The sequence below is a fragment of the Oncorhynchus masou genome, chromosome 1 (assembly GCF_036934945.1).
Source record: "Oncorhynchus masou masou isolate Uvic2021 chromosome 1, UVic_Omas_1.1, whole genome shotgun sequence".
Taxonomy (NCBI): domain Eukaryota; kingdom Metazoa; phylum Chordata; class Actinopteri; order Salmoniformes; family Salmonidae; genus Oncorhynchus; species Oncorhynchus masou.
The window spans coordinates 34,757,418-34,779,749 of record NC_088212.1 but is presented as its reverse complement, the minus strand read 5'-3'; the positions used below and the strand labels follow the sequence as shown (position 1 = coordinate 34,779,749).

Sequence of the window (22,332 nt, the reverse complement as noted above, 5' to 3'; positions counted from 1 at the left end):
TTGCGAAACGTATTGTAAGGCTCCTATATCCTGACCTTGTTGACAGTATAGTGTTACGGTCATTCAAAGGCTATGGCTCCCGTAGGTCCACTGGTCCTTGCTGATCTTTCTGGTGTTCACACATACTGCAAGCAGACATAATTCATATTGTTTGAGCTGTAAACTGGGTTTGTTGCAGATAGATTTTCAGTTAAGCCTGTGAAATCACATGGGCAGCATTGCGGAATGAACCTCGCTCGAAGACATTGACCTTGATTACTACAGTGCAGTTAATACAGTAGCAATAGCCTGTGTGTGGATTTGGAAATGTTCAGCGTGGGTGTGTGTCCCCCAAGGAATTTCTTCAATTGTTTTTCCCTGTAAGAACTTTTTTTATTTTTTTTTATTGCTGAGATTTTATCATACTGTTTGTGCTATGCAAAACTGTGTTGGAGATATTCAAGTAGCATGTCTGTTGCCACAGCACACCCACACACTGCCTGACATGGCCGGGTGCTTAGGGGGAGTGGTTTCTTGGATAGTGAGAGGGACTAACCTGTGTGTGTGTGTGTGTGTGTGTGTGTCAGTCAAAAGGTCTGATAGGGGGTGCTTATATTTGTCCTGTTTCACACATGTACAAGTGTGTAGTATGAAATGGAAATGTGTTTTTTGCACATCCCACTCCACCTGAGACCCTCAGAGTGGGGTCATGGCCAGGGAGTGTGTATGAGGGAGATGCAGAGGATAGTCTGGGTAAATCACATTCAAATCAAGCCCTTCATCCCCCTTTGCCCTCCTATTTCTTTCCTCCTGCTATGATAATTATTGTTTCTTGGAAGCATCTTTCTCTTATGCTTCACCAAACTGGGCCTGCCAATCACAGTCTGGTGTGCTGGTTCGTTGCTAGGGAACAATTGTATCCATTTTCCTCACTCTGAGACGCTGGGAGAGGAACCTATCCGCAATTCCTCAGGATGATTGACGTGTTTAGGCGTAGATTTAACGACACCCAGTTATGACTGATCTACGATGCTGTGGAATCTATAGTTCTCCTTGGCCTCCGTATACTTGCATGGCATGGTTTCTCAGGTCTGGATCAGGCGTGAGGAAAGATGTACTCATTAACTTAGCTACCTATGAGCACACACGCCTCAGAGTTTCTGATTGAAAAGATAGTTTAGGATAGTATTCACACAATGTATTTATCAGCCGAGGCCATCCCATTCATGGTTGTCATGGGAATTCCAAGCCTATTTTGATTCATTACCATGTTCCTACTGGCACTCTGTACAGCATTCCAAATGTATTTTCCTACCACACCCTCCACTAGATTCACATTTACTTGCACTTTTAATAGAAAAGGCCCCTATCTGTTTATGGTTGTTTACAATAAATTGCCTGACCTGGTAGCTCAACGTTCAACTCTCCTGAGTGTCTTCTGTGTGTTTGTCTTTGTTCTTTATCTAAACTGAAATGTTTCTGCTCTCTGGCATCTGATGTCATTGTCATGCTGAAAACATGTATGCAATGCCAATGATCCAGTAGAGTGAGTGTGTGGGAGTTCACGACCACACACGTGAATAACAAGTTTATCTCTAACCCCAGGTCTCCCTCTCTCCCTGTACAGCTTGCCATGTCTCAGCCTTTGGGTAGGCATTTAAAAAGCTGTTGAAAATAACCCATGCCTGACCCAGATAGAAGGATTCCAAACCCATTTTCAAGAATGAAGAGTTTGGGTGACCTCGATAACTTGGAGATTAGATGATGTTCGGGGGCGAGGAATCAGAGATTTGGGAGCTAAGATCTAATGAAAATGATCAGGAGAATTAGAGGACTACCTTTACCTCCTACTGTGGGAAGAAAAGCTCCCTTGAGGAATTTTGAAAGATGCTTAACTGACAATTGTAAGATGAATGAAAGCCATATAATGGACCATTAGGAAGCGGAACCTTACTATGGTGGTGCAAATTGAGCTGATAAACGCTGAACACAGATTCTGCCTCGTTTAGAGGACATTACCAAACATTCTGATAATGAAATAATAAAATGTGTTGTCATTATGGCATGCCCAGTTAAACCTGTCCTTGGCAAACACAGTAAAGGTCATCAGTGTGTGAACACTTGTTTTCTTCCACTCGTCTGCAGGAATGTCTAGTTCCCAGTACCTGTGACGCAATATCTCTTTACTTTCCACTGTATTGTATCCTGGGGGACTCCCTGGTGACCAGCTCCTTGCTGCTGAATGGGCAGATGCAAATGCTAGGATGCGCTGGTCAAGTGTCCCTCTATTCCCCCACTTAAACCCCTGTTCCATTCTCGCCTCAGAAATTCATGTAGATCTGAAAGGATCATACAGTGCATTCGGAAAGTATTCAGACCCCTTGACTTTATCCGCATTTTGTTACCTTACAGCCGTACTCTAAAATTGATTAAATTACATTTTTTTCATCATCAATCTATACACCAATAACCCATAATGACAAAGAGAACAGTTTTTGAGATTTGTTGTTACTTTGTTATTTTTTATACAAATGCATTTAGACCCTTTGCTATGAGACTCGAAATTGAGCTCAGGTGCATCCTGTTTCCGTTGATCATCCTTGAGCTGTTTCTACAACTTGATGGGAGTTCCCCTATGGGAAATTCAATTGATTGGACATAATTTGGAAAGGCGCACACACACCTGTCTATATAAGGTTCCACAGTTGGCAGTGCACGTCAGAGCAAAAACCAAGCCATGAGGTCAAAGGAATTGTCCGTAGAGAACCGAGACATGATTGTGTCGAGGCACAGTTCTGGGGAAGGATACCAAAAAAAAGTCTGCAGCATTGAAGGTCCCCAAGAACAGTGGCCTCTGTCATTCTTAAATGGAAGAAGTTTGGAACCACCAATATTCTTCCTAGAGCTGGCTGAGCAATTGGGGGAGAAGGGCCTTGGTCAGGGAGATTACCAAGAACCCGATGGTCACTCTGGCAGAGCTCCGGAGGTCCTCTGGAGATGGGAGAACTTTCCAGAAGGACAACAATCTCTGCAGCATTCTACCAATCAGGGCTTTATGATCGTGGCCAGACGGAAGCTACTCCTCAGTAAAAGGCACATGACAGCCCACTTGGAGTTTGCCAAAGGGCACCTAATGGACTCTCAGATCATGAGAAAAAAGATTATCTGGTCTGATGAAACCAAGATTGAACTCTTTGGCCTTCATGTCTGGAGGAAATCATGCTGTGGGGATGTTTTTCAGAGGCAGGGACTGGGAGACTCGTCAGGATCGAGGAAAAGATGAACGTAGCAAAGTACAGAGATTCTTGAAAATAACCTGCTCCAGAGCGCTTAGGACCTCCAGACTTGGGTGAAGGATTCACCTTCCAACAGGACAACGACTCTAAGCACACAGTCAAGACAATGCAGGAGTGGCTTCGTGACAAGTCTCTGAATGTCCTTGAGTGGCCCAGCCAGTGCCCGACTTGAACCTGATTGAACATCTCTGGAGAGACCTGAAAATAGCTGGGCAGCGATGCTCCCCATTCAACCTGACAGCTTGAGAGAATCTGCGGAGAAGAATGGGACCACATATAGGTGTGCCAAACTTGTAGTGTCATACCTAAGAAGACTTGAGGCTGTAATCACTGGCAAAGGTGCTTCAACAAAGTATTGAGTAAAGGGTCTGAATAGTTAAGTAAATGTGATATTTCATTTTTTTTTTTACACATTTGCAAAACTTTCTAAACATGTTTTTGCTTTAACATTATGGGGTAGATTGGGGAGGGGGGGGACAATTTAATCCATTTTAGAATAAGGCTGTAACTTAACAATGTGGAAAAAGTCAAGAGGTATGAATACTTTACAAATGTATGTGGTGGCTAACAGTTCCACCTTGTGATCTGATGGGTCTTTAGAGATCTACTGAAGTGCTTACAAGGATGGGCTACGGGTCCATTTGGAGCTAGGCTGTGGAAGAGCCTATTGTTTTGCTGAATGGACAGACGCTAACGCTAGGCTACGCTATGCTAGCCAAGTGTTCTTTAGAAGGCCTATTGTTGCCAGGCCAATTACACGCTGTTAGATTAGCATGCTGAAGAGCCTAGCACCCAGAGACTCACGTCTCCAAGTAGAACAAACACTACGGATGGGGGGATGGGGGTCCAAAGAGCCTCTTTCTCTCACACTCTTTCTCATCTTCAGTCTCTCAATCTTTCAAATTCAACTGTCATTCCCTGTCTTTTCCCCCTCTACCTCCCTCCATTCTGCTCTCTTTCCCCCTTTCTCTTTATCACTTTCTCTGTACGCATCTTTGGTCTAACACCCTGCCACAGTTTTGTTTCTGCTTTCGGACTTAATTGTGTGTAAAGGCATGGTTGGGCAGGACTGAGATGTCTTCATGAAAGGTCACCTCTCTTTATATCTATGTCACAGAATGCATCCTCTCCACATCTTCTGTCTCTGGAGGTGTGTGTGTGTGTGGCACGAGTGTTTGTATTTGCGTACTTGTCCACAGTAATAGGTGTGTAGTTTACTGCTGTGGCCTTTTTCAGAAGAGCTTCCTGAAAGACCAACAGTCAACAAGTAGACCAACAGTCAACAAGTAGACCAGTGCATCTAACTGTGTGACTGACTGATCTCTGGATCCATGCCTCTGGACCCAGCACGAAGGCTGTGTGTCTCTAAAGGGAAGGAAGTCACTGAGCATTCAGACTGTGTATATTTGACTTCTAGTTGCGGTCAGCTGTGTGTGTGTGTGTGTGTGTGTGTGTGTGTCACTCTGTCATCAGGAGGACTGGGCTTGGCCTCCGATGGCTGTCAACGTTTAATACCCAGCACCTCACATTGTGGAATGTTTTGACTGACTAGCCCCTAATAACACATTAGCAGAGCCCAAGGTATCTGTGGTTGTGTCCCAATGGGCCCTGGTCAAAAGTAGTGCTCTATAAATGGAATAGGGTGCCATTTGGGAAGCATACAGAGTGATAGTTACAGCAGACAGACAGCTTACTGGTTTCTCCGATCATATTTCATACATAGAGGTCAGGACAGACAGACAGGAGGTAATGGATGGGCTGGAGATGGTTATTACTGCCTGACTATCCCTGAAAAGTGGCTTCCACATGGCCTCCCTTGAACACTGTCCATAGGATGTGCTTTATTACACTGATGTCAGCTGTATCCATGTGTGTTTGTGTTTACGTGTGTGCACGTGCATCAGGTTGTGTCGGTGTGTGTGAAGTTGAGTGAGAGAGCTCAAGGTGCAGTGACCTACTAGAAGCCAGAGGGACAGCTGGCCACTGAGCGAAAGAGGGAGGGGCCTGAAGGAGTATATTGTGATGTCACTCTAGGACCTCTGTTCTATTCAGATGAATCCCCCCTTATTTGTTTCACTCGAGTCAAGTTTTCCTTCAATTGCTAGTATCTGACGTGTGTTCCTATCTCTTCCTAAAAAACATTAGCCTGGCTTTATAGTAAAGAACATTTCTGCTGCCAATGCCTTCATAATGTACTGTACCCTGTTCTGTTAAGCTGGGCTCCCAAGTGGCACAGCGGTCTAAGGCACTGTGACATCACTATAGTACCTACTCGAATCCAGGCTGTATCACATCCGGCTGTGATTGGGAGTCCCGTGGCGTGGCGCACAATTGGCCCAGTGTCGTCTGGGTTTGGCTGGGGTAGGCTGTCATTGTAAATAAGAATTTGTTCTTAACTGACTTGCCTAATTAAATAGAGGTTAAATACATGTTTTAAATAAAAGCGCTGTCTCCCTCATGTGAAGTAGCTTGGTATTACAGCTTCTGGTGACGTCCCATGAAGAAAGGTCCTTTGGATCCACAGTGTGTTCAGGCTTTCGTTCCAAACCTGCACTAATACATCTGATACAGCTATTCAAGAGCTTGATTAGTAGTTAGAATGTCCTCTGTAGATGTTGCCCATTCTGTCTGGGGTATCATAGCTTTCTGAGCAGTTGTCCTGAAACCTGTGTCCCGTCCTGAACCCACCACTAAGCCCACCCACACACACCATAGGCCAACATCTGGCAACAATCGTTCACCACACCCTGTCATGTTTCACAGTGTTTGGAGTAGTTGGGCCTCTGGTACCGCTACATGACTTGGTGCATGGCTGATGTGCAGTCTAGACGTTGGCTAGGTTCTTCATTTTATCATTTATCTCTGGCTGGTGTTATCCCAGGGGTAGGTTGAGAGTCCCTACTAGCTTCACACAGAGGGTTTGTATCTCTGTTAAAGGACACTGTGTTGTTCTTTGACAAATGATCACTATTATGGTCAGATATGGGCTAGATTGTTTAGCCCTCATGTCTGTCTCTCGCGCTCTCTCGCTCTGGGCTGCTATAGGTCGTTACTGTAGCAGTCAGTGCTTTATTTATCTAACGGTCGAAAAGGGGGAGGGACAACGGGGTGAATGAATGAGTGTCTTTTATTCCTTCACCCCCCCCCCCACCCCCCCGCCCCTCACTCTTTCCCCCATCCCTCACTTCCTCCCCTAAACTGCTACCTCTTACTACCTTTCTCTCTCATTTTATTTCCTCTTGTCACCCCCCCCCCCCCCTATTAGCTCTCTCTCTCTGTCAGTATTCCTCCCTACCTGTCTGAACAGGGAGCAGAGGAGAAAGGGTGGAAATAAAGGGAGATGAGGAGTAGGAACAAAGGAGTAGGAACAAAGGACATAACAGGAAAGACGAGTGTGGACGGACGGAGGATTACAGAGGAGTAGAGGGTGCATAAGAGAAGTGTTCTGGCTGCGTGTGAAGAGGTTGCTCTGTTTTTGTCCTCTGTTGGAAAACATTTCCCCTATTGGTGTGGTGTTGGCTTGGTATGGATGCTATCATGCTGCAGGAGAAACTGGTGGAACGCTTGCTTTGCTCTCGAGTCAGAACCTCCAGGCAGAAGGTAAATAATCTGGAAGAGGTGAGAGAGGGGATAGAGGGACACTGAGGAGAGAGAAAATGGAGGAGAGGAAAGAAGGGAGAGCCGGGTCAATGTCTCACACACTAACGTCAGTTAACTCTCATAAAAACACCTTTCTCTCTCTCTAACATGTCATGTTAGTATGGAGGTGTGTAGGACATACTGTTGTCTTATGTCATGTCCTGATGGGTTCATGACAGATCTATGGATAGTTTGTTTGTTCTGTCTGTGGGATTTGTTCCCACACACACCCTAGAAGTAAACCCGAAGTTTGTATGATTCCTCATAGGTTATGAATCCAGTGCTGTAGATTTCCGTGTTCTCTGTGTGTGACTTCAGCCCTGGCTCTATTCCATGTCTACGCATGCTGTGTATGTGTGGTTAGTTAAGCCGTGCCCCAGGGGCTGTCGGAAATGCATATGACAACGTATAATAGACCCTGACTGAGTATTTCTTTGGCATGTGTGTTTGTTTTTGGGTTTAAAAAGGACCATTCAGGTCTGGTCAATACAGCCTCTGTCAGCCTCTGTTGGTTGCCAGACTCTGGCCTTGGTAGACTGGCAAGGGGGTGTGTGTGTGTGTGTGTGTGTGGAGTCTTAAGTTTTGTAGGGTCTGAGTAAGGAGCAGCTTTGGATGATCTGTGAATGGTGTCAGAAGGGGATGGGGAGAGCTGCCAGATAGACAGCTGTGCACTCCATTGTGTAGTGGCAAAGTCATAGATCGGTCATACTTTTCTCTCACTGTGTGTGGAAAAAGCACAGCGCCAGGTCTTAGAGATTTCAAAATGGAATGTTATGAATGCATTTCCCCCCTTTCCCTTCCTCCTATTGTCAATGGATTTATCCAAACTGTAATTGTAGCATGGTGGGTGGAGTTTAAATTTCAATTGTATTTTAATTTCAATGGTAGTTTTGCGCTCATTCAGCTCTTGGAAATGTTGCTTTGAACTGATCTCTCTCGCTCTCTCTTTCTCGCTCTCTCTCTCTCGCTCAGGAGAAGCAGTATGTGGGTTTTGCTACCCTCCCTAACCAGGTGCACAGGAAGTCAGTGAAAAAGGGATTTGACTTCACCCTCATGGTCGCCGGTCAGTGAAAGTATTGATTGTAGCCTTCTTAAAAAAGTAAAACGACCCAGTGCTATTAAGTACTTAGTGTGTGTTCATGAATGTTCACTCTGGCCTCCCGAGTTGCGCAGTGGTCTAAGGCCTTGGCTCTGTCGCAGCCGGCCCCGACCGGGAGACCAATGGGGCTGCGCACAATTGTAGCAGCTTCGTCCGGGTTCGGGGAGGTTTGGCCGGCAGGGATGTTCTTGTCCCATCGCTCACTAGCGACTCCTGTGGTGGGCCGGGCGCAGTGCACGCTGACACTGTCGCCAGGTGTACAGTATTTCCTCCGATACATTGGTGCGGCTGGCTTCAGGGTTAAGTGGGCATTGTGTCAAGAAGCAGTGCGGCTTGGTTGGGTCGTGTTTCGGAGGACGCACGGCTCTCAACCTTCTCCCGAGTCCGTACAGGAGTTGCAGCGATGAGACAAGACCGTAATTACCGATTGGATACCACGAAATTTGGGGAGAAAAAGGGGTAAAAAAAATCAATTAAAAATGTTCACTCCGTGTTAGTGTTGGCTGTGTGTGTGTTGCTGACTGTTAGAAACATGTTGTATAATGCTGTATGTTTGTCATGTTACAGGAGAGTCTGGTATGGGTAAATCTACTCTGGTCAACAGCCTGTTCCTCACAGACTTGTACAAGGACAGGAAACTTCTCAATGCTGAGGGTGAGAAACACACACCTTCTTCAAATGTCAACAACAGCTAAATAAAATGCCATCTCATCAGAGGTTCTCTTCCCTACCTCTCTCCTTCCCTTTCTCAGAGCGTATCAACCAGACAGTAGAGATCATTAAGCACACAGTGGACATTGAGGAGAAAGGAGTGAAGCTGAAGCTGACCATTGTAGACACACCAGGCTTTGGAGACGCTGTCAACAACAATGAATGGTGAGACCTCTCTGGTCCTCAACTAATCCTGTCCTGTCCTACAGACTCTTTAACCTTTTACTGCAGTGGGCTAAATCAGGGTCACACAGGGGATTCTTGGAAGTCTTAGACAAATCTACTTTGAGACAAGTATTTTAATTTAAATTTATTTTTTATAAATGTTTACTGCTCTAATTACGTTGGTAACCAGTTTTATAAAAGCAATAAGGCACCTGGGGGGTTTGTGGTATATGGCCAGTATACCACAGCTAAGGTCTGTATCCAAGGCACTCTGTGTTGCGTCGTGGATAAGAACAGCCCTTAGCCTTGATATTCTGGCCATATACCAAACCTCCCAATGGCCTTATTGCTTAATTATATACATCCCAGAAGACTAATGCAATGAAACCATTTGACATAGAAACACCCGATTTTCAGCTTTACATTTTTTTTTTTTAATTAATAACATTCTAGCCGTGAGGCCACTAGAGGGTGATTTTGGTCATTTTGACTGCAGGAAAGGGGTACGGCTTCTGTATGGGTTAGTAGATTGACCTAAAATAGGAATGATGGCGGCAATGAATCTTGTATGTTGTTCCTGTAAGCCTTGACTGATCGTGCCATGTGTGTGTGTAGCTGGAAGCCCATCACCGACTACATTGACCAGCAGTTTGAGCAGTACTTCAGGGACGAGAGTGGACTGAACAGGAAGAACATCCAGGACAACAGAGTCCACTGCTGCCTCTACTTCATACCTCCATTTGGACATGGGTAACAAGCATACACAGAGGAATGTGATGGGCTAATGACCGGTATAGCTGTGATGACTAGATCGTAATAAAACATCTTAAGTGTGATGACAGGAGGAGGATATACCTTTAGGATCCTATGTAAACAGCACCAATACAACTCAATCACAAACACTGTTGTAATTCTCAACCTAGTCAGTGCGCTTTTCCTCCGTGGCACACACACACACTGACCAGGTTGTTTCCTCCTATCCCTTGTAGACTGCGTCCAGTAGATGTGGAGTTTATGAAGGCTCTCCATGAGAAGGTGAACGTGGTTCCTCTCATCGCCAAGGCTGACTGTCTCACTCCCAGCGAGATCAAGAAACTCAAAGACAGGGTGAGTCCATCAGAGCAGACAGACTGCAACTGCTGAATCATGTCTCGCGTTATGACGGTAAGGTTGGCTGCAGGAACTTTGGGAAGTTAGCCATTTTAATTTGGTTTAGTTAAGAGCAACTCCCTCAGAGCTTCTGCACTCCCCCTCCAAGCAATGTTTCACCCAGCGCTGTGTGTGTGTGTGTGTGTGTGTGTGTGGGTAGGTCCGTGATGAGATTGAGAGGTTTGGCATTAAGGTGTACCAGTTCCCAGAGTGTGACTCTGATGAGGACGAGGAGTTTAAACAACTGGACAAAGAACTGAAGGTGAGACACACAGCTGGAGCCTGAAGACTGAACATCAATAAGACATCTACAAGTGGAACGAGACCACTAAACTCAACCATCCCTTGTCAATCTATCATGCCAAATCCTGTGTGTGCGTAGGAGTGCTGTCCGTTTGCAGTGATTGGCAGTAACACTGTGGTTGAGGCCAGGGGCCAGAGAGTAAGAGGGAGACTTTACCCATGGGGCATTGTGGAAGGTGGGTGACAACAATGGAGGACATAACAATATTACTCCAAGGCTTTGACTCTAAGTTGCATGGTAGCGCATGCTTTTCCTCATATATGACAATTTTTGAAGGAAAAATGACTAACTCAAACTATGAAAAACGACCAACTATCGCTATGTCTCAACCAAAGCATTATGATTAGGCTCAGGAGTTTTCTTGCTCAGAACACTTGGTCAAGTAGAAATCCATCCTAATATTACACAGTGCATCAGTTCTGGTGGATACAACAGAAGGAATGTTTTATCTGCAAATCATGTCAGTATAATATGACCCAGTTTGTCTGTTTTGTGTTTCAGTGGAGAACCAGTCTCACTGTGACTTTGTGAAGCTGAGGAACATATTGATCCGCTCCCACATGCACGACCTCAAAGACGTGACCTGTGACATGCACTATGAGAACTACAGAGCGCAGTGTATACAGGACATGACCAGGTGTGTGTGTGTGCTTGCATGTATGTATGTATGTATGTGTATATATAGATATTACTGTAGAGGTCAGAGAAACAAAAGAAAGTATGAGTAGCTTGGTTTATTGCTGGTGTTGAGATTTTTCTTTAGTTTTGTTTATATTGCATGCTGTTGTGTATGAGTCTGTATTCATGTTCCCTGTGTGTTTTCCCCTCAGTAAACTGACGCAGGACAACCGAATGGAGAGCCCGATTCCCATGTTGCCCCAGCCCACCCCCGACGTGGAGACCGATAGACTCATCAAGATGAAAGATGAAGAGGTAATTATGGGTAACATCACCCATACAGGCTAGTCTCCAGTTTATAGAAAGATGACCTGCGCGAAAAGACACAAATGGCATTACCACTCACTCTCTTTGCAGTTGGCGAGGATGCAGGAGATGCTGAATAAGATGCAGCAGCAGATCCATGATGGGAAGGACCAGTGAGCCCCTCTCCCTGCAGACCCAGACTACAGCCCCACCTGCTGGCCAGCCACTGATTTGCATCCACAACTTCAGATGAACAAATGCAAACAATACCATACATACCAACATGTTATTTACTGATATAATCAGCATTGTGTTGGGGGGATGGGCAGTTGCTGTATATTAATTCATTGGTCATTTGTTTTTTTTTGGTGCTTTTTTTAATTTGGTCTGTCCTGCAAGGAGAAATGTGGTGTGGATTTAGTTTTTTACTGAACCTGGTGTCCGTTTTGAACCCCATTTAATATTATGAACAGTCCTCCTAGCATATGTCATAATATAAACATTTTATTTAAATGACCTGTTAAATGTATCTAATTTATAAATATGCTGAATACTTTTGGGATATTCTGTCAGGTTATGAATACGCATAAGATGTTTTGTAAAACGGCAATATTACTGATGTTAAGGTTTGAGTCTGTTGGTTTTGAGTGAGTGTGTCTGTGTGATTCGAGACGTATGACACTCTATTAGGAGAACCTTATTCTGCTTTGATACTGTGAGAATCTGTTTTCCCTTTCAGTGGCATGTCTTGTGCTTTTGGTACAGACTTAATAATAGGCTACCTAAGAATCTAAACAAATGTAATGTATTACCTTTTTACTGCTGGTCTCTTCAACTTGTTGGGAAGACCCTTTTTTTTTTTTTTTTTTTACAATGTCTTGGTGCTTGCAAGTCAGATTGAGAATGTCTTCAGCGCCATTTGCTTACCTTACAGTGCTTTGAGACCCGTTTGACTTACATAGCTAATGAAAGGGTAGGTTCGGTAAGTGGTGCATGTGCGAGCATGCCGAAGTTACTCATAACTGCTTAGAGCTTAATTTCCACTCTCATATGATGCAATGTGTTTGTTCTTAAATGCATTTTGAGCTATGCCTCGGTACCACTATGTGACTGTAAAAATAGGCAAACTTTTAAGAGCAGCTACTGTATATGCTTTTGTCCAATATAGCATATAGTGTGTGGTGTATGCTGCCCTCTGGCTGTGTTGTTCAGGATGGTGTTTGGCTTTTTATAGTGCTTGTGCTCAGAAACCATGGTGGAACTAGTGACCCGTTTATGATGATGAATAAACAGTCTGGATTCATGTGTGTGTGTTTTATTTAGCTGAATTATTTCCTAAATAAAGTATATGGTTTCTAGTACGATCTACAGGTCACTAATATTTAGGCAAGTACGGAGCCCAAATGGCACAATACAGGGAACAGGGTACCATTTGAGACATCCTGTAGGCCCCATGCAGGCAGGCCTGTGTGAGAGAAGTCTTCCTACTGTCATGACGTGGCCCTCTGAGTATAGCGAGTGCCTTTCTCCATCTTACACCCAGGTTCTGTTATCTCGGCTCCTACATTTCTAGAGGAGACTCTCTCCTCATGGCCAGGGTCAGAGTTTCACAGAACAAAGGAACTTCTACATCACAGAACTTGAGAACTGAACAATATCCATGTTTTGGAGAATGTGGAAATGGAAAATTCAGCTACGACCTGTCCATTTTGTTTTATGAGTGTGACCTCAGGACAGCCACATTACCATAACTCTGTTTATACAGGAGCCTCCGTTCTGAGGCTTGCATCTAATTATTGAATAAAATTAATGAGTAAAGATATCTAATTGTGTAATGTGATTTTAAACCTTTAATGTGAGAGAATTGTATTTCTGTTTAAAGTTTACTAAGTCATTGGCCCGCCCCCATGAGCACAGACATCGATCTGGCGTCATGGGAAAGCTTTTCCACAGTCCGAATAAAACCCCCACCTGGAGAAGCCCACTTTCGACCATGCTGTACCTCGATTACCGAGAGGGCTAAGGTTTGAGTAGAGACCATGCGTACCTTCAGTATAAGCTAAGGTTTTAATGGTTGTTAAACTCTGAGACTATCGATACCGAAAGAAAAAGAGCAAATCTTCCATACTAATTTCTAGTCTGCAGCTAGAATATATGTCGACTGAATGCGAAGACCGACAACCACCGAAACATTTATTCTATGAGAACATTTTTAATGGGCCTCTGAAGTATTCATTCCAACAACGAAAGACTTCATGGGAGAGAGAAGTTCAGATGAACTTTCCAGCAGAAAGACGGACGATTCCAACATAGATCATGACGAAACACTGAGCGCAAATATAAATATTGATTGCAATTATTCCCGAATGAGTGAGCGTTCATGTGCAAAGAATTAGAATTTCAATTATTATAATTATCAACTGTGTAGTGACTTTTGTCTTTCGCGCACTTCTCAGTCCCTTTGTCTACCAAGCCGTCATACCGGTTTAGCCCACTAGGCACATCCCCTATAATTTCCTTGTAACCATGACTCCTGTTTGTTTGTTATGCATTTATGTGATTATTTAGTTAGTAAATAAACGATTAAGACAATTTATGTATGAATGATTCATAGCAAAGACTGGGTTCGTGCAGATAACCAACAGTTTACGACGTTTTGAATGAGATTAACGTGAGGTGAAGAATAATTAATTAATTAGAAGACTAATTGATCAGATATTAAAATATCTGAAGAGTTATATTCAGAAAATTAAAACTTTGTAATCTGAAGATTTTCCTGGGTGCCCCAACTTCCTAGTTAATTACATTTACATCATTAGTTTAATCACGTAATAATAAATACAGAGAATTGATTTGATAAAATAACAGTCTTCAATTTAATGATGCCAAAGACACAACACACCTGTAGCTGAATAAAGCACTGAGTCACAATTTATCTCCTTGGACCTCACTACCCCTCTGGCCCACAGTGTCAGATCTATCACTAACTCAACTGACTGTATGGAGCTGAACGATGGGAAGGGCCTTGCTGCAGCGATAGTATAGTTACTGTGGGAGATGGTGAACCCTACGAGCCGCTGTAGGGACAGTTTACCCTGGGTTGTACCAAGAGAGAAGGAAGTATTAACTGTATACATAAATCCCCCTGAAACTTACATCTGGCCTCCCAGACAGGAGCCTCTGTGGTCAGTAAATAAGGAATAAAAATGCTGCTGGCATCAAATAGACATGTCCTTCCTGTGTCCCATCAGAAGAGCGTGTGTGCGTGCATGTGAGTGTCAGGGTGCTTTATCAGTGCAAGCCAGCTGTGACTTCATACACGCTCATGCCTCTGAGTGACTTAGTAGCACAGTCTCACCAACCACTCCTGCCACGAACAAACGCAAAGGTAAGTCACCATCTCCTAACCATAACAAGACCATTACACCTTTCAGTGTGACCATAACTTTACTGTTTTATTAGGCTGTCTCAGTGTATGATTGGAGAATGGTCGTCTGAATAACCTGTCAAAGAGAAGTTTTTCTTCCAGCGGTAGTTGTAGAGAACTACTGTGGTGTATAACTGAACTGGGTAACACTCCATTTTAAAGGGTCCTTATTACAGTGTAATTACATATGTAATTACACTAACAAGTATTGTAATTGTAATAATTCATAGTTACACTTTAATAACATGTAAACTGGTGATAATTGCAGTCTGTAATTACAGGGTTGTAACAATGAATGCTTCTTACCGTGCTTGTTACAAATGTTAAAGTTTCCGATAGCATCTCAACGCACCATATTTCACCCTGCACAAACTACATGATAAGTGTTAGCCAATTGAAAACCGACCACCTCATTGAGACAACTCTTCAATAAAGATCTGGAGTCTGATTCCCAGGCCCAATGGCAAAAACGGGTTTACAAACGGTTCACGTCAAAAAATACTTTAAATTGTTAAATAATGGGTCAATACCTTTAAGCACCAATGAAACAATTTTAGACACGTTACATTGTAAGTCTAATAAGCTTGTTTGAATAACAGTTTAAGTGGCGATTTTAGCATGTAAATGTTGGTGGGGCAACAGAAAATAATTGTGGGATGCATACCAGCAAAGCCACAACACAACACTAAACAATACATTAATTGCACTATACACTGCGACAGCTGAACCTTGTCTGGCAGCGAAACAGTTAATTCAGCCTCATTTTCTGCCTTATAAAAAAACATAGCTGATACAGCTTACTTGCTTAAACAAATGTGGTTTCTACTGACAATTGAGATGTACAAACTATGCATAAGGGGACGACAAGCGGATAAAAGGCTATCCGTAATTTTGATTAAGACATCAATGAGCGAGCTAGGACAGATGTAGTCATAACTATTTGTTCAGCACTTTTGACATGTACAGCGATAGAATTCAGAACATGGGCCATTTTTACATTGTTCTCCCTGTACATCAAGTCAGAACCGTGGAATAAATAAAGGGGGCATAAAAGCAGAGAATGAAAGCTTTTACAATATTCTATGATTACATTTCTCAAAAACAGGTTACAGGCTACATGTGCACCACCAAGTCAGAACAGTAGGCAAAATTAAGAGGTGAAAATAGACCAAATTATTAGGTTGAGGCACATGGGCTACCAACAGCTTACTACACAACATACACTTTGTATTACTTTCTTAGCTACAGTATACATATCTCCCTGGCATATTACATCATTTATGCAGCAGCATACAATACATTTTTGGACTCGCCACTCATTGTTGAATTTGCGATTTCCAACTTGTTGTCTCATGTTTATGTCCAGTGGGCGATGAGCACATACACGTTTTATCTATAATTTCTCTTAATTATTTATCTTCATATGACAAGGATTAAAAAGGATTTTCCAGTAGATTGTCGACTTCATTCATGATAATGACTGCTAGCTAAGATTTTGAAAGTATGATCAGTCCAATCAAAGCTACCGTAGATATAATGTGATTTGACATCATTTTATCTGTGGCCAGTGACCTTGAGCCTTCTTGGATGGCCACTTCTAACGTAGTTCTATGGCACCAAATGTTGGTGGGGCAACAGAAACTGGATACTGGACTTCCTAACGGGCTGCCCCCCAGGTGGTAAGGGTAGGTAACAACACATCTGCCATGCTGATTCTTAACACTGGGGCTCCTCAGGGGTATGTACTTTCCCCTCCTGTACTCCCTGTTCACCCACGGCTGTGAGGCCAAACACGACTCCAACACCATCATTACGTTTGCTGACGACACAACAGTGATAGGCCTGATCACCGACAATGATGAGACAGCATATAGGGAGTAGGTCAGAGAACCGGCAGTGTGGTGCCAGGACAACAACCTCTTCCTCAATGTCAGCAAGACAAAGGAGCTGATCATGGACTACAGGAAAAGGCAGGCTAAACTGCCCCCCATTAACATCAACGGGGCTGTAGTGAAGCGGGTCGAGAGTTTCTTGGTGTCCACATCACCAACGATCTATAATGGTCCAAACACACCAAGACAGTCGTGAAGAGGGCATGGCAAAACCGTTTCCTCCTAAGGAGACTGAAAAGATTTGGCATGGGTCCCCAGATCCTCAAAAAGTTTTACAGCTGCACCATCGAGAGCATCCTGACCGGTTGCATCATTGCCTGGTATGGTAACTGCTCAGCATTTGACCGTAAGGCACTACAGAGGGTAGTGCATACGGCCCAGTACATCACTGGGGCCAAGCTTACTGCAATCCAGGACCTATATAATAGGAGGTATCAGAGGAAAGCCCCTAAAATTGCAAACGGTGCCGGAGCGCCAAGTCTTGGACCAAAAGGCTCCGTAACAGCTTCTACCCCCAAGCCATAAGACTGCTGAACAACGAATCAAATGGCCACCCCCCTACAATTGTTTTGTTCACTGCTGCTACTCGCTGTCTATTATCTATGCATAGTCACTTCACCCCTACCTACATGTACAAATGACCTCTAACCTGTACCCCCACACACTGACTTGGTACTGGTCCCCCCTGTATGTAGCCTCGTTATTGTTATGTTATTGTGTTACTTTTTATTATTTTTTACTTTAGTTCATTTGGTAAATATTTTCTTAACTCGTCTTGAACTGCACTGTTGGTTAAGGGCTGGTAAGTAACCATTTCACGCTAAGGTCTGCACTTGTATTCGGGGCATGTGACAAATACAGTTTGATTTGATTTGATACACACCCAGCATGTTAAAGTTAGCTAGCTATATAGTTGTGTCAACACAAACAGTGTTAATGATGGCTGGATAACAGAACAACTGGCGAGGTAGCAGCTTGGTCTAGCGAGCTGTATGCCTAAACCATAGAAATCATGATGACGATAAATACGGGTAATGTAAAGTGTCTATGCTAAATTATCATACATTATTTTTCTCTACCACAGATTCCCACAAGGCTTCAGACTCCATGATGGGAAAATGCTTACAAAAAATAAACTGATGAAGACAGTCAAAGACAGAGTTTCTATTGTTACTTGTAATGTTAAAAATTAAGAAATAGACAATCACATTTTTCTAAATAAGCTAGCTATCTAGGCTACTCGCCATACTAGAGGCAACAGATTTGAGGCACCACTAAAATAGTTATTTTTATGTTATTGAGTAAGCCTATATCTTTGCTTAATCTAATTAATCAATGTATTAATCTAACAATAAAAATCCTTGTTATTTTGAAAGAAATGTAAGGTATTTTACATGTTGCAATAAAGTTGACTAAAGTAGAAGCTCATCTTTTGTTTGTAGGTATTTTCACTTGGTAATGAGTAATAGGTCATTATATAGAACTTGCTCACAGGTAAGTATAAAGTTACACTTAACTTTAAATAGCTAAATCCTGTGTAACAACTAGCGACAACCTTGTACTTATGCAGATATTACAGATATGTACTCTGTGGTGTATTACTGTGTCGATTTTCTGACTTGGATGGCGCTTTCAGAAGCTGATGATTCGATTGTCAGAATGGGTGAAGATATACTTCATTTTAACGAGCTAAATCCTGTGTAACACCTTGTAATACATGCATAAGTACAATGTAATTACATGTACTCTGTGGTGTACTTGTGGGTTTAACCTCTCACTTGGATGGCAAGGAGGTTCAGATTTTGTTTCTTTATAATCTGGGATGACACCTGTATGGAAGAGCCCAGTCAGTGAGGTTGACCTATATCTGATCTGTTTTTGTAAACTCAACCAAGTTAACCCAGATGGTACTGTTATTGGGAGAAAGTGCTAGCAACAACCTTGAGTGGAGATTTTGAAGAGTGGACATTCATAGACAGGTAATTCGAGTCTTTTGAGTCTCCAACAGTTGTAGTCTCAGACACCCAGAACCTTTGTCCACAGGGGGTTACAACCTTGTGATAGTCAGTACTGAATCAGATGCAGCTGAGAAGAAACTAAACACTAAATTGGTGAATTTAGTGGAAACTTGCCTGTTTGTAACAGGCATGGTAACAAGCATTTGTTGTTACACCGCTGTAATTACAGACTGCAATTACCACCAGCGACATGTTGTTATTAAAGTGTAACTACGAGTTATTACAATTAACTACAATACATGTTACAGTCTAATTACGCGTGTAAGTGTAGTGTTACCCTGAATTGTTATTAAGCTCAAAGGATATTTTGGGGCGGCAGTGTAGCCTAGTGGTTAGAGCGTTGGACTAGCAACCGGAAGGTTGCGAGTTCAAACCCCTGAGCTGACAAGGTACAAATCTGTCGTTCTACCCCTGAACAGGCAGTTAACCCACTGTTCCCAGGCTGTCATTGAAAATAAGAATTTGTTCTTAACTGACTTGCCTGGTTAAATAAAGATAAAATAAAATATTTAAAATCCTCAAAATATACATTACACAGTAGTAACTCGTTCATGGTTAGATGTTAGTTATGTTTATAATATTAGGTTAACACTAACTCCAACTTTAACTGTTACATGGAGATGGGCAGGGTGATCTGCCTGACCCTGCAATGCTGTCCCAAACTGTGAATCCTCACTGTTCCTATTTTCTCACATTTTATTTAACAAGGGGACTATTCCAGTGTTGTTAATCATCACTTTTTTTCAAGAATTCAAACTAGCATCTTTGGCACCCGCTCTCCGGAAACATGTATTCCTTTGCGTGGCTATCTCTCTTGCTTGGAATGACATGTTCTCTTTTAATGACTAATTTCTCATACTAAAATGATATCTACATCCCTCACATGGCAGAGACGTCCACAAACATTAGTTGTAATTGTTTCCCCTCCACCCTTTCAGTATGACATATCCTCTCTCTCTCTCTCTTTCTCTCTCTCTCTAGAGTTGACAGTAAGGATGAGGGGGTTCCTGCCATGTGTGACCCCACTACTGGGTCTTCTCATCTTGTTGACCCCAGGGAGGGTTCAAGGGTCATCAAGCTGTCCCCTGTACTGCTCCTGTCATGGTGCTCAGGTAGACTGCAGCAGCCGTGCCCTCACCACCTCTTCCTTACCCTCCCGCTTCCCTCCTGCCACCACCGAGCTCCGTCTCCATGACAACCAGCTGACCACTCTCCCAAACAGCCTTCTGGACTTCCTCTCCTCCCTCCACTCCGTGTCGCTCCATGGAAACCCCTGGGCCTGTGACTGCGGTGTGCTCTACCTGCGTGCCTGGCTGCTCCGACAACCTGCCAGCTACACCAGCCACAGCAACATCACCTGCAGTTCCCCTCCCCACCTGCGAGGGACGCTGGTGGTCTACCTGGCTGAGGAGGAGGTGCTGGAGTCCTGTCACTACTGGTACTGTGACTTGGCACTGGCCTCCCAGGTGTGTTTGTTTGTGTTTGTGGCGGTGCAGGCGGGGCTGCTAGCTGCTGTGGTCGTGTTCCTGAGGAGGTTTGAGAGCCTGTCCCGCGAGGCCCGGTGGCCCACAGAGGAGAGCTTTGCTGGGGGGGAGGGGCTTACGACTAATGAGTATAGTGAGCATGAGCCCATGAAGGAAAGCATCATCTGACGAGGGGAGGGGAGGGGAGGGAAGGGCCAGGTAGGCAAGGAGAGAAAAGAGGGAGAGGAGACACTTGAAGGGGACAAGCTGGTGAGCAATAAAATGATGGAGCCCTTTCAGGTCTGTGGTAAGAAAAGAATGAGGATGAGGAGAAAAGGGCTTGTTTGATTCACTGGAAACAGGAGATTCCAGAGAAACTCGCAGGACAAGAAATTAGGCTAAATCGAAGTGGTTCTGCATCTATTTTCAGAGACTTCTTGCAATGTGTTTGTTGGTTACATCAGTCAATAACACTGTTATAATAATATATCATGCTATGAATCAATAGTACATAGAATATAACATTTAATTTACATTTAATAATGCTGTTTTGTGTCATTGTTTTAAAGCTGCTATTTATCATTTATTTAGATAGCAATAATAAAACAAACAATTGTAAATGGGTGCATTTTTAAAGGTTTCGGATGTATATATACTTAACAAAAATATAAACGCGACATGCAACAATTTCAAAGATTTTATTGAGTTATAGTTCATAAAAGGCTAGGAATACAGATATGCATATGTTGGTCACGGATACCTTTAAAAAAAGATCAGAAAACCAGTCAGTGTCTGGTGTGACCACCATTTGCCTCATGGAGCGCAACACATCTCCTCCGCATAGAGTTGATCCAGCTGTTGATTGTGTCCAGTAGCATGTTGTCCCACTCCTCTTCAATGGTTGTGAAAACTTTCTGGATATTGGCGGTAACTGGAACATGCTGTTGTACACGTCGATCCAGAGCATCCCAAACATGCTCAATGGTGCAATGTCTGATGAGTATGCAGGCCATGGAGGAACTGGAACATTTTTAGCTTCCAGGAATTGTGTACAGATCCTTGCGACATGGAGCCGTGCATTATCATGCTGAAACATGGTGATGACGGCGGATGAAAGGCACGACAATGGGCCTCAGGATCTCATTAAGGTATCTCTGCATTCAAATTGGCATTGATAAAATGCAATTTTGTTCATTGTCCATAGTTTATGACTGCCCTTTCCATAACCCCACCGCCACTATGGGGCACTCTGTTTACAACGTTGACATTAGCAAACTGCTCGCCCACACAACACCATACATGGTCTATGGTTGTGAGGCCGGTTGGACGTACTGCCAAAATCTCTAAAACGACATTGGAGATGGCTTATGGTAGAGAAATTAACATAACACTTTCTGGCAACAGCTCTGGTGGACTTTCCTCCAGTCAGCATACCAATTGCACGCTCCCGCAAAACTTGAGATTGTGTTGTGTTACAAAACTGCACATTTTAGAGTGGCCTTTTAATGTTTACAGCACAAGGTGCATCTGTGTAATGATCATGCTGTTTAATCAGCTTTTGATATTCCACACCTGTCAGGGGGATGGATTATCCTGGCAAAGGAGAAATGCTCACTAACAGGGATGTAAACAAATTTATGCCCAACGTTTGAGAGAAATAAGCTTTTTGTGTGTATGGAAAATTTCACTTATCTTTTATTTCAGATCATGAAACATGGGACCAACACTTTACATGTTGCGTTTATGTTTTTGTTCAGTGTAATTACAATATGATGGTGAATCAGCACAATTTATATTTACTTGTAATACATGTTTGTGTTTATGTACTTTGATACAGCACGTTAGCTGTTGGCTATTTTCTATATTTTATTTGGAGGTTTTCATTATATAACATTCCTAATCCAGCCCATTAAAAATGAGTTTTCATTCCAGTCGAAGCTTGTCTAATTGCCTGCAATGACATCCATTTTTTTAGACCTAATAACTACAGCCAGAGCCATGTATTTCTACTCTATACATGGATCTAACTACAATAGGCTATTCCATATACTTCCACACAGCGCAGTGGAGGACACCATCATACAAATACACAGTGTAGCTTTGTCATAATAGCTATTGTCTGTCAGTTTCATCACATAAAACATAAATATTCACTGGATCATTCAAAAATATTGCAATGCATAAAGAAATAGCTTGCAGAATAAAGTTTTAAGGAAGGAACTTTCCTACTCTGTCAGAACACAACGATTCATGTTGTTTACACGTG

At 43.1% G+C, this 22,332-nt stretch overlaps 2 protein-coding genes across 2 annotated transcripts; both read left to right on the top strand.

Moving 5' to 3' along the window:
• Positions 1–6,769: 6,769 nt before the first annotated feature.
• On the top strand, positions 6,770–12,569 carry LOC135542880 (septin-5-like). Its single transcript, XM_064970039.1, has 11 exons — positions 6,770–6,875; positions 7,887–7,977; positions 8,581–8,667; positions 8,766–8,889; positions 9,505–9,639; positions 9,879–9,996; positions 10,199–10,300; positions 10,421–10,517; positions 10,844–10,979; positions 11,173–11,275; positions 11,378–12,569. Exons 1-11 carry the CDS (start codon positions 6,801–6,803, stop codon positions 11,441–11,443), a joined length of 1,134 nt encoding a protein of 377 aa, XP_064826111.1. The 5' UTR covers positions 6,770–6,800; the 3' UTR covers positions 11,444–12,569.
• Positions 12,570–14,546: 1,977 nt separating this feature from the next.
• LOC135542893 (platelet glycoprotein Ib beta chain-like) lies at positions 14,547–21,997 on the top strand. The gene is made up of 2 exons (XM_064970042.1): positions 14,547–14,654; positions 19,585–21,997. The coding sequence occupies exon 2, from the start codon at positions 19,599–19,601 to the stop codon at positions 20,253–20,255; it is 657 nt and encodes a 218-aa protein (XP_064826114.1). The 5' UTR covers positions 14,547–14,654; positions 19,585–19,598; the 3' UTR covers positions 20,256–21,997.
• The last annotated feature ends 335 nt before the right edge of the window (positions 21,998–22,332 follow it).